General features: G+C 44.1%; 1 protein-coding gene across 1 annotated transcript in view; it reads left to right on the plus strand.

Moving 5' to 3' along the window:
- Positions 1 to 9,324, plus strand: part of LOC144683379 (ras-related protein Rab-7b-like) — a 46,198-nt gene extending 36,874 nt beyond the window's left edge. Inside the window, exon 6 of the mRNA XM_078546334.1 lies at positions 7,729 to 9,324. Coding sequence (XP_078402460.1) covers positions 7,729 to 7,812 — 84 coding nt within the window. The 3' untranslated portion in view covers positions 7,813 to 9,324. The remainder of the gene's footprint in view (positions 1 to 7,728) is intronic.
- The last annotated feature ends 3,585 nt before the right edge of the window (positions 9,325 to 12,909 follow it).

Raw genomic sequence — 12,909 nt, forward strand, 5'->3', positions numbered from 1 at the left:
GGGAGATACCTCGGGCTGTCAGGCTGCATCTGTCAGAGAAACATGGGGCTGTTGATGCTTCAGGTATATTAATCTTCCTCAGAACATGCTTTATGTTTTGACAGGGATGACTTGTTGAAAGTCTCCATTGTTTTCCATTTTGTTTCAGATTTCCAGCATCTGTAGTACTTTCTATTCCTTGGTCATAGGTTACCACCCCCGTCTGCACACCCACCAACGCACCCCTCCCCTCCCAACCCCCCAAACCCCCCAACCCCCCAAACTCTTTCTCCACTCCTGACCCAATGGCCATTGGTTTGAATTAGTTTTTTGGTCCCATGGGTGCTGGTAACTTTCTGGCACTTCACCCAAGTGGCACCTTAACATTGCTAGTGCAAAAGGTAAAGGAGGACTATTCCGTGAGTGGGTGCTGCCTGTCCTAGCCACACCCACTTGGCTGGCAGTGTATATCAGAAACTTGAGTTTGCGCTGCCCACTATCAGAAAGTCATACAAACATGCGAACATATGAATTAGGAGCAGGAGTGGGCCATTCGGCCCCTTGAGCCTGCTCTGTCATTTGATAAGACCACGGCTGGTCAGGTGGCGGCCTCAACTCCACTTTCCTGTCCACCCTCTGTACACTTTGACTCCCCGGTCAATCAGGAATCCGCCTAACTCAGTCTTAAAAATATTCAATGACCCAGTCTCCTCTGCTCTTGAGGGAAGAGCATTCTACAGACCAACGACTTAAATGGGAGACCCTTTATTTCATGGCTAACATGTGCCCATCCTTCCAGCCCTCTCCTCCTCCGCTTCAGTATGAGCTGCTGGTGTTAATGGGGTGTGGCTCACCACTATTAATGCGACGCATAAAATCAGCCTTTAAATGTCAGGAGGTGCCTCAACCATGAAAAAGTCACTCGGAAACTCAACCCTCTCCTCTTCCTGACTTCCACCCAGCTCACTCTCTAATGGGGAGAGGGGTGGGCAGCGGGGGATAATAACATGAAACAGAAATCCAAACTTTTTCACTCCCTATTCCAAAAGCTCTTCAGACCAACTCTAGCACCCACTGTAACTAAAACTAACTCAGCGCTAGCGAGGGATCAAACCTGGCTTTGTCCTGGTCCATGACCATCCATCCCTACTCCTGTGTTTACTGCTGAGACACCCAAAGGAGTTCAATTTATTTTTTTAATTTATTCCCCGATCAGGAGATCTTACGACTAGTGCAGCATAGCCTAAAAGTTAGAGCAGACCTTTGAGTGAAATTAGGAAACACATCTTCGCACAAAGGGTGCTAAAAGTTTGGAACTGTCTTCTGCAAAAGGCAGTTGTGGATCAATTGCTAATTTTAATCTGAGGTTGATAAGGTTTTTGTTAATCAAATTAAGGGATATGGGGCAAAGGCAGCTATATGGAGTTAGGTCGCAGTTCAGCCGTGGTCACATTGAATGATGGAACAAGCTTGAGGGGCAGAATGGCCTCCTTCTTTTGCTATGTTGGTTTTGTTAGGGCTCCATATAATCTGGATTAAAACAAAAAGCACAGTGCATCTAAACTGAGATATCTGACTGTGAAAATCACAAAATTCATATTCCTCTCCATTCACCGATCCCACACTCGCTGCAGGAAGCCCAGCTCGAAGACAGCAGGAGTCGGTAGTCAGGTTGCAAGAGTAGAACACGGAGCCTTAGGCCCCACGTTCCATTCCAGTGTCCCTGTGAATGAGGAAGGGCATCAGGCATCAGTTGAAACCAACTCCCTCACTCATGCCTCAAGAGCTCTCCCAGGTAGATCAACTAATTAAAATAAATGGAATCAATGAGTAACTCAACTCATTTGCTCCTTGTTAACCGACACACTCCTGCCACTGACTAAGCCATGCCATGGTCCTACCTAGAGAGAGAATGTCAGTGTTCTCTCGCTGTCCGGCAGCGCAGAGCATTTTCTGGATGGATACACCATTAAGAATACAGCATCTCAGTGCCGTTGTTGTCATGTCAGGCAGCAGGTTAATGTGGCAGTTAAACTGCAGCCCTCTCAAATGTTACCTTGTTACTGCAGCTCATTCAGTTTAGATAATAAAATGTACCTTCTTTGTATTTGTGTGTGCGCAGTGGTAATTTTGAGAGGCCCCATTTTTAGTTCAGAGCCTGTTGCCAACTGTGGTCAGAGGTAGGCCTAAAAGAATACAGGGCTGATCCTCCAACCCATACTATGGAGGGAATTTTAACTTCCTGACCTATTGGGAATGTAGGGGCACTGGAGTCTTCCCACATTCAAGTATACATGTCATAGAGTCATAGAAGTATCGAGTCATTATGGCACAGGAAGAGACCTCTTTGTTGAAGTTAGAGGACTTGTGGGGGAGGTCAGAAGGGTATCAGAAAAGTCAGGGTTGATGTCCAATCGTTGGGGGGTTGGCAAGGCAGGTATGCTGGATAAAGCAGGTAATTAGAAGCAGATCAATACATCCTGGATTCATCAGTCCCCGATCATCCTGTAGCTCTTGGGCTTCCTGTGACTCAGGAAACCTGCCTGGCCAGAGTTAAATTTAAAATGGTGGATGAATACAAGGCACATAGCCTCACAATCATGTTTAAATTGTCGTCAACCCCTCCCCACTCCATTCTGCCTCCATTAAAAATGGACGTGGGTGGGTTAAAGGTTAGGTTTGGGTCAGGAATAAGATTTTTAACCCTATAACCTGCCATCTGACCCAAACCCACCCAGTTTGCGGGGATAAAACTCCCCCTGTGTTTCTGTGCACATTTTCACCCTCCTTATTCATCCCACTCAGTTCCACATGCAGTAAGAGCCCTCCTGTACCTCCCCAAATGTTGTGAGCCTAGATTGTGTGAGTCAATGGCTTGTCTGATCATGAGGAACATCATAGATGTGATCTTTCCCTCACCCAAAATCCCGACACATTGGAAACACTGGCTAGTGACCTTGGGCACCTATTACCTACCTCCCATTGTGTGTAAAACTGCGAGCCATTAGCCTAAATCAATAGTTTAAGGATAACCAGTGCTCGAACATGAAATTATTATCGCTATTAAGAAGGTACTTTGATATTCCCACAGAAGAGTAGAGTCAACTCATGACCAATGTAATTGAATGGCTTATAGTCACATCTTTATCAAGGAAAGCATAATTCAGTCTAACATCAGACACAATTGCACACCTTAACACAATTCAGCCTCATAAATCTTTTATAATAAATGGCAGCGTTGGTATAAGGGACTACACTTGGCCACGTTCTTTCTATTAAATATAAATGGGACTAAACAATACTGCAAAGCTATATACATACAAACATATGAACAAGGAGCAGGGGTTGGCCATTCAGCCCCTCGAGCCTGATCTGCCATTTAATAAGATCATGGCTGATCTGATAGTAACCTGAAATCTGCATCCCACCTACCCCCCGATAACCTATCACCCCCTTGTTTACCAAGAATCTATTCACCTCTGCCTTAAAAATATTCAAAGACTCTGCTTCCACCACCTTTTCAGGAAGAGAGTTCCAAAGACTCACGACCCTCTGAGTTAAAAACTTTTGCCTCATCTCTCTTTTAAATGGGTGACACTCATTTTTAAACAGTGACCCCTAGTTCTAGATTCTCCCACAAGAGGAAACATCCTCTCCACATCCACCCTGTCAAGTCCCCTCAGGATCTTATATGTTTCAATCAACTTGCCTCTTACTCTTCTAAACTAGCGCATACAAGCCTAGCCTGTCCAACCTTTCCTCATAAGACAACCCACCCATTCCAGGTATTAGGCTGGTAAACTTTCTCTGAACTGCTTCCAATGTATTTACATCTTTCCTTAAATAAGATGACCAATACTGTACACAGTACTCCAAATGTGGTCTCACCAATGCCCTGTGCAGCTGAAGCATAACTCCCCCTAATTTTGTACTCATTTCCCTCACAATAAATTATAACATTCTATTAGCTTTCCTAATTACTTGCTGCATTTGCATACTAGCCTTTTGTGATTCATGCACCAGGACACCCAGATCCCTCTGCACCTCGGAGCTCTGCAATCTCTCACCATTTAGATAATATGCTTCTCTTATATTCTTCCTGCCAAAATGGACAATTTCACATTTTCCCACATTAAACTACATTTGCCAGATCTTTGCCCGTTCACTTAACCTATCTATATCTGTTTGTAGCCTCCTTATGCCCTCTTCACAACTTACTTTCCTACCTATCTTTGTGTCATCAGCAAATTTGGTATCCATCCTTTCAATCCCTTCATTCAAGTCACTTATATAAATTGTAAACAGTTGCGGTTCCAGCACTGATCCCTGTGACATGCCATTCGTTACATCTTGAAAAAGACCCATTTATGCCTGTTAGCCAGCCAATCTTCTATCTACGCCAATATGTTACCCCCTATACCATGAGCTTTTATTTTTCGCAATAACCTTTGATATGGCACTTTATCAAATGCCTTCTGGAAATCTAAGTACAGTACATCCACCAGTTCCCCTTAATCCACAGCACATGTTATTTCCTCAAAGGACTCCAATAAGTTGGTTAAATTTCCTATTTCACAAAACCATGTTGACTCTGCCTGATGACTTTGAGCTTATCCAAGTGCCCTGCTATAACTTCTTTAATAACAGCTTATAACATTTCCCTACAACAGATGTTAAGATAACTGGCCTGTAGTTTCCTGCTTTCTGTCACCCTCCCTTTTTGAATAATGGAGCTACATTTGCTATCTTCCAATCTAATGGGATCTTCCCTGAATCAAGGTAGTTTTGGAAAATTAAAGCCAATGCATCAACTATCTCACTTTCTTTAAGACCCTAGGATGAAGTCCATCAGGACCTGGGCTCTTGTCAGCCGCAGCTCCAACCACTTACTCAGTGTCACTTCTCTGGTGACTATAATTTTCCTGACTTCCTTCCCCACTTTCATTTCCTGGTTTATAGCTGCTTCTGGGATGTACTTAGTATCCTCCATAGTGAAAACTGATGCAAAATACCTGTACAATTCATCTGCCATCTCCTTGCTTTTCATTATAAATTCTGCTGACTCACTTTCTATAGGACCAACACTCACTTGTTAACTCTTTTCCTTTTAAAATATTTATATAAACTCTGACGATCTGTTTTTATATATCTGGCTAGCTTTCTCTCATACTCTAATGTTTTCCCTCCTTATTAGTCTTTTAGTCATTCTTTGCTGTTCCTTATGTTCTGTCCAATCTTCTGGCCTTCCACCTATCTTTGCACAATTATATGCTTTTTCTTTAAGTTTGATACTATCTTTAATCTTTCTAGTTAACCGCAGATGGTGTGTCTGTCCCTTGGACTTTTTCTTGCTCATTATAATGTATCTATTTTGTGCATTCTGAAATATCTCCTAAAATATTAGCCACTGCATCTCTGTTGACCTATCCCTTAACCTAATTTGCCAATTCACTTTAGCCAGCTCAGCTTTTATGCCCTCATAATTGCCCTTATTTAAGTTTAAAAACTTAGTCTCGGACACACTCCTCTCTCCCTCAATCTGATTATAAAATTCAACCATATTATGGTCACTGCTACCTAGGGGCACCTTCACTATGAGATCATTAATTATTCCGATCTCATTACATAATACATCTGGGCCTGAATTTTTAGGATGGTGTGGGCCTGTCCTCCATTCCCTCAAAGGGCTTCAATTAGGGCAAGACCGGGCTTCCTGTTCTAGGCCCTGCCTGCCCCAGCGCAAAACTGCTGCGAAGTCGGGGAGGGTGGGAACCTAGAGGTATTCCCGTGCATTCAATTTCACCCCCCCCGACCTCTTCAGAACCCACGGAGGGAGGGTTGGGAGTGGGGGGGGTGGGGGGGATGCGGGGTGGTGAGAGGGGCAGCAGGGGGAGGCTGGGGGAGCGTAAAATTCTGGCCTGGTGAACATTTAAAATGATGCCTTGTGAAATAAGACAGCGCAGGGATTGTTGCCTGACTCCCGTGACATTGCCTAAAAGTTCCAGTTATTTCATTTTATTGAAAGGACGAAATAAGATTCTAACAGATCGCACCGGATAATTCAGGGCAGAGCTCGGTCTCCTGCTCGTGCTTTTTATTTTTAATTTTTGATGAGTCTCATGGTCTCGCAGTCGTGTATTAGATGCTATTCAGTAAAACTGTCTGCCAGTCGTTAGGAAGTCAAGTTGGCAGGCAACATATCCTCTGTTTTGTGCTGGGCTTGGAGCACTAGAGAGAGAAGCCAGCTTGCCAGTGAAAGGGTGGCGCAAAGAAAGAAGCCGAATTCCCCCTGCTCTTTGAAATGCTTGCTGTCGTCAACTGATAAACCTTGGCTTGCAAGCTGACCGTGGTATCAGTGAGGCAGAACATTTGGCTGGGCTGTTTTCTGAGCTATAGAATTAATCAGCAGTTAGGTTGCATTACTAAGCGTGGGAGCCGTTATGTTTGGAAACTGTAACTAAAGCAGATCTATCTACTTAGCCGCCTTTTCCTGGATTGTGTCGTATTCTTTTGACGGTATTCCATTGTTACACAATTTTTGAAATTCTGCTTTAAAGGGGAAGGGGAGTCCAAGAGCCCTGTCCACTCGAAGCACAACCCCCACATGCTAGCACACTTAACAGGCTGCCCCTGCCGGCCATGTTTTCAGCGGGGGGGGAGCACGTAAAATAGGGTGGGTGCACAGCCCACCACCTCCCCACCCACACCCCAAGCTCACCTCCCCATAGCATGGTAGGTGGGCAGGTGCTGAAATCGGCAGCCCACCCACCATGTTTAAATATAGAATTAAGGGCTAACTGAGCTTGTTAATAAGCCAGTTGAGCCCAATGTTATGCTGCCCATGCCACAATACAGTTGGCGGGGGCAGGATGGCAGGATGTTTTTTTAAAAAGTTTTCAAAAGGGCGGTAAGGAAGACGGGGTTACTATCTTTGTTGGGTGCCCCTTGCGCATCGGGGCACACCCCCAAGATAGTACGCCCCCCTCTCCCTCCTACCCACCTGCTCTCAAAAACCCACACCCCAACCCCCTTGGCCACACTCCCTAAGCTGGCCAAATCCTTCCGCACCCAATACCCTGGGCTTACCTCACTCCGGGATCCATTGGGACTGGTTGCAGTCCCGGCAGCCGCCCACCGCTGAGATCTCGGTGTTGCTGGGACTGCTGGGATGCTGGCCAATCAGATTGGCCAGCAGTTCCTGAGAGTGGGAATTCCTCCCCAGTGAGGGGCGGGTGCCCCACTGTCAGGCAACTTAGCCCACCCCCGGAGTGCGTTGTGGCTGCGGGGTGGGCTTGCTTGGAGCAAGTCGGCTTCTAGCCAACTTTCCTTCTGGGGGTGAGGGGTGCGAGCTATCCGCAACACCACACCTCCCTACCACCCCCCACCCCCTCCCCCACCCACCCCCATAAAGTGCAGCCCAACAACTAGCCCAATATTCAGCTATGGCCCCAGTACTCTGGAATTACTCAAAAAAGCCATTTGCATTGCTACATCTTCCTTCATCTTGTACAAACCTACAAAATTGAGTAGAATCATTGATGGAGTAGATCATTCATGATCCCCAGTGAAAGAACCAGGTTTGCTTGCCTGAATGGCTTTTTCTTATTGCCTGATTTGATTTCTTTCTTTTTCATCGGTTATAATATATTCCGTTCGAGGTGAGTCTTCATGGTCCATTAACGTGGAGTTGCTTGGCAAAAATTTTACATTTAAGTCTATAAACGTTTTTCATCCTTTTTTCCTCCTAAGGATTCAGAATGGAAAGATTGTTACTTGACAAACTCCATTTCCCTGGGAGACAACAGAACAGCAACGAGACAAAATTGCTGCTGACCCTTTGTGACTGGACCATTCCATTCCACAAATTCATTGTGTGGCTTCCACTTTCACGATGTACTGGAGTATTGGCTACGCCTACAGCTGTGGTTTTGTGCAAAGATTTATTTTTCTAAGGATCGGTGAAATCGATTTCAGTTTCTTAACTGACATAATGAGACGTGGTTTTTTTTTCATTCAGAAAGCGCTGTGGATTGGGACACGTTTCTAATTTCTAATTTGAGATATCTTGACAGATGTTGTCAGATAGAAAAGCCATCCAGAACCTTAATGTTTGAACTGTGAAAATTTAACCAGCGCCAGGGCTCATTTGACTTGGACAACACTCGTTTTTAAACTGGCCATAACAGGAACTTGCAATTCAGCTGATATCAATGTGGAATCTCCCCATGCGGACAACAGTGGAGTAAAATCCCTTCCAGGTTCCTGGTAATGCTGCTTGCGGTACTTTACACTACTTTACACTGTCTTATCACAGTTCAACAGGTTATTCTGGAGAGAAGGGACCTGAAAAGCAGATTGCAGAGAAAGGAGCTGTCATAATGCAAAATAAAATAAATATGTTTTTTAACAAAGATAAGAGTTGTTTTTAGTTGGAGTCTTCACCATGGTTACAACAGAGTCTATATTAAGAAATTAGTTTTTATATTTCGAAAGTAACCTCATAGCTATACCACAAACTCTGCACTCTTTGTGGCCAGCAGTTGCTTTGGGTGCCTGAAGAACAAATTTGGCTACATTTTTGTCCGCACAATTCCACAAAACTTGATTGCCAACAGTGATTATAAGTGCAGTAAATCAATGTCGCTCAAACATGCATTTCGGGATTCGTGGATACCGTTCGGGAGTCAACACCACAAGCAAAACATTGGTTCTGCAGAATTATAGTGGCTGAATTTTGGATGGTGGGTATCTTCTTTTCATTGTCAATTTTAAGCAAAATAATTTTGTCCAAAGAAACTACGCCAGTGCTTCTTCAGTCAAAAAGTCTTACAAGAGAGGCACAAAGACTGGCATCGGTTTATGCCACTGTCAGTTGCAATTACCTGCCCCATGTCAAAGGTTGGCGCTAACGCTGATACAGATAAAGGTGTTAAGGGCATGGGTATATGCATTGGTGCATAGATTTATCAATGAGCATCAACTTATTTTGAGTTGGTATTCAACATAACACGGTTAGTCGGCAAAGGGTTAAGTGCAGGGCTGTACTGCACGTGTATAGTTAATTTAGTGGTAATGAACACAACATGTTATTGGGGCTGTTCTAACTGGTTGATGGATCTAACATGAGGAATATCTTAACACAGGCTAATGTAAATTAGGGACAAAGGGAGATGCACCATTGTCCAGTTCTGGCTATTATATTACAAGATTTTCAAATATTCATTGGAAAATATGCTTCAAAAGGCTAAGGTAATAAATATATATTCCATGACTCAAGAAAATGTTGGCATTTATAGCACCTGTCAAACTGCATAGGCTAGATTTTAAATAAACAATTTGAGCCTATTTTAATTTAAGTAAAATATAATATATCATTTCTGTTGGATTGAAGTCATTAAATAGTAAATTTGGGCGGGATGTAGAGTAGACATCAGATCCAATCCTTTCCTTTTTCCAATGGGTAAATTAGGTACACATTGTTTACCACACCCCTCCACCTCCCGAACCCTTCCCCCGCTACTGTCAACACCCCTCCTAACCCACAACTTTCTAAAATTCAAATGGCACAACCCTGAATTATTGACACATAACCTCCGACCTCTGGGGTGTCATACCCAGGAGGTACCCCAAAGATGGGCTGGAGACTCCCCGCAAGTCCCCATGTGAGGATTGCACAGCAGTTGCCCAGGAAGTTCAAATCTCCGTTGGGCAATTACCCTGCACTGGAAACCATCCAATAGTCCAATTTAAATCGCAGGCTTCAGATGGTTCTGACTGTCTTACAGGAATAATTACCCAGGAAAAGTTAGAAGAATTAAAACCACTTTTAACTCTTGGGTAACTATAGTACTGACTCCCTAACACCTTCCACAGGACCCCTGACTACCCCCTCACACCTCCTGACTAACACCCCCATCCCCCAGATTACCCTCTCCCACCCACCAACTACCCTCCCAACTCTCCGACTAGCCTCCTAGACCTCTGAAAACCCACCACTGCCTGCCTATGTGACTACCTCCCCATCAACCAGCTCCTGGAAACTACCCAACCCACCCCCCCCTACTGATCACCCAATTCCCCCCACTGACTGCCTGACCCCCGCCGCCACTGACTACCTGACCCCCTGTTGCTGACTAGCGAGCCCCTCCTACTGACCACCTGAAATCCCCCCACTGACCACCCGATCCCCATCCGACCATATCCCACCCGCCACTCCCCGCCATCCTACTCACTTACCTTACACACTTACCTTCTCCCTGGCTTCCTTAAGCGGCTGGACCTTTAAACTTACCTGCTTTATGGCAGCTAGTTCTGTAAAAAATGGGAGCTTCCTCTCCCCCAATTCTGCTGCCCTCAACCGCAGGCCTCTGGAACCTGGTGCACTGCATTATTCTCATCCAGCCCAAGTCAGAATGTCGAGCGAGAAAAATATGGCCACATTTCAGTGTAAATAACTAGGAGCGGAATAACAATCCAACAGTTATTGCCACTCCATGGAAGCTCTGGCCCATTGCTTGATATAACGTTTTAAATGTAGTGTTTCCACTGATCAAAGATCAAAGTCACCAGTAGCCCCAAGACCAAATGTAAATACCATAAGTTGAAGAGGTGTTGCTGGACAAGGCATGAATATTTTTCAAAGTCTTTGCTTTGGGACTATCAGCTCCAACTTCACTCCTGTCTCAATTCACCTACTGCTGAAACTCCTACTCACGTCTTCATTACCTCCAACCCACTCCTGGCAGGTGTCCCACATTCTACCCTCTGTAAACTTGAGACCTGTGTCTTAACTTGCACCAAGGCCCATTCACCTATCTCCTCTGTGTTTGCTGATCGACATTGACTCCTGGCAAAGCACTGTCTTGATTTTAAAACTCACATCCTTGATTTCAAAACCCTCCATGTCCTCACCTCTTCCTATCTCTGTAACCTCCTCCAGCCCCACAACCCTTGGAGATTTCTACACTCCTCTAACTCTGGCCTCATGGGCACACCCGATTTTAATTCCTCAAACATTAGTTGTTTAGTCCCTAAACTCTGGAATGCCCTCCCTACACCTCTCTGCCTCTCTATCTTGCTTTCCTCCTTTAAGTCACTCCTTAAACCTATATTTATGATCAAGCTTTTGGTCATCTGACCTAATACCTCCTAATGTGGCTCTGTGTTGTTTTATAATGCTCCTGTGAAGCGCCTTGTGATGTTTTATTACCTGAAAGGCACTATAAAAACATAAGTTGTTGCTGTAATGTAAGCCTAGTAAGCTACCTTATGTGATATTATCACATGTATGCCTTTCATATCTAATTCACCTTCATCCATAAGTTTACACAGGATATAAGGAGAGCGAAACTAAAAGGAAAAGTGACCATCTAGGATTGTCAATACTTTTCAGAAAGGTTACCGTGTATTCCAGGGACTGAGATTGAGCCACGCTTCCCAAACACATTATTGTATACATACAAATGACTGGTGCCAAAGCTGAAGCAAGTTGAAGCTAGCTTTGTGGTTAAAATAATTATTGATGGTTCCTCAGTACCTTGCAACGTTCCGCCTGTTCCCTCACGTGGGAGAGGGCATCGGCCGGAATTGCAGCTTTTAGGTTGGATGGCAAGGTTACTTTCACCTTCATCACTTAAGTGGTCAATGGGTAGAGTAGAACTGGCCGATTTTCATTTCACTGAAGAATTGAGGCAGGTTCAATAAGTGGCAGGGGGATTTATTCTCCATTTGTTCAGTTTTACTGTCCAAGCAGTGAATGTGGAAATTTATCCTCCCGTCCCTGATTCTGTTGGCTTTTTAATTTGGATTAACTGATTTTCTGTAAAAGCCTATTGTACCAGTTGTATTATGCCAACCTCTTCATTCCCGGATCAGTTACCAGGGTAGCACCGAGCCACTGCACGATCTCGGGCAGCTTAAAGATAGGTGACCGGCACACTGAGGGACTGTGACATTCATCTGTATTTATTGACTATAAATACTTTTTCGCAAATAAATGAATAATAGTCCAGTTCATGAGAATGACGCTTCCCCTAAGTTGACTTAAACAAGATAAGTTGCTGGCTAAACAATACCACATAATGATAACTGTTGTCACAGTCATTATTTCAGCTAAATATTCAGTTCTCCAGAAAATCAAGGTCCACGTGCCATGCCCTAAGCATGCAATGTTTGCTTTGGCTGTGCAGGCGCGGTAATGTAGTGTGAAAAATGAAACGCTGGTCACAGACAAGGAATGCACTGCCTATCTCAATTAACCACAGAACGAAGATTAACTTGATTTTAATTTTCCAAAGTCAAGAATTGACAAAAGTAAAAATTCCAAAACATTCAAAAATTCATTGTAACAATTGTTTCAACGTTTATCCTATTAACAAATAAAATGTGTGGAAATGATTTCCTCTAATCGGCGAGTCTTCTTTCCTTATAGCATTAAGCATTGCGTTTCTTGTGGCCACTTCAAAAGCAAAATACTGTGGATGCCGCAAACCTGAAGTAAAAAAAAATACTGGGAACACGCAGCATCTAAGCGGAAAGAAAGAACTGCATTTAGATGGCACCATTCACGACCTCTGGGCATCCCAAAGTGCTGTGCAGCCAAATTAAACCCTTTTGAAATGTACTCGGTGCTGTAATGTAGGAAATGTACCGACCTATTTGCGCACAACAAGCTCCCACGAGCAGCAGCAAGGTGGTAATGACCAGGTAATCTAGTTCCTTTTGTGATGTTGATTAAAGGATAAATATTGGCCGGACACCAGGGAATAACTCCCCAACTCTTCTTCAAAATATCATGGGGTCTTTTACATACACTTAAGAGAGCAGACCAGGCTTTGATTTAACAATTCATCAGAAAAATGGCACCCCCAACAGCATAGCACTCCCTCAATACCGCAATAAATTGTCACTCCAGATTCATGTGCTCAAGTC

Source organism: Cetorhinus maximus, chromosome 8 (assembly GCF_964194155.1).
Source record: "Cetorhinus maximus chromosome 8, sCetMax3.hap1.1, whole genome shotgun sequence".
NCBI classification, from domain to species: domain Eukaryota; kingdom Metazoa; phylum Chordata; class Chondrichthyes; order Lamniformes; family Cetorhinidae; genus Cetorhinus; species Cetorhinus maximus.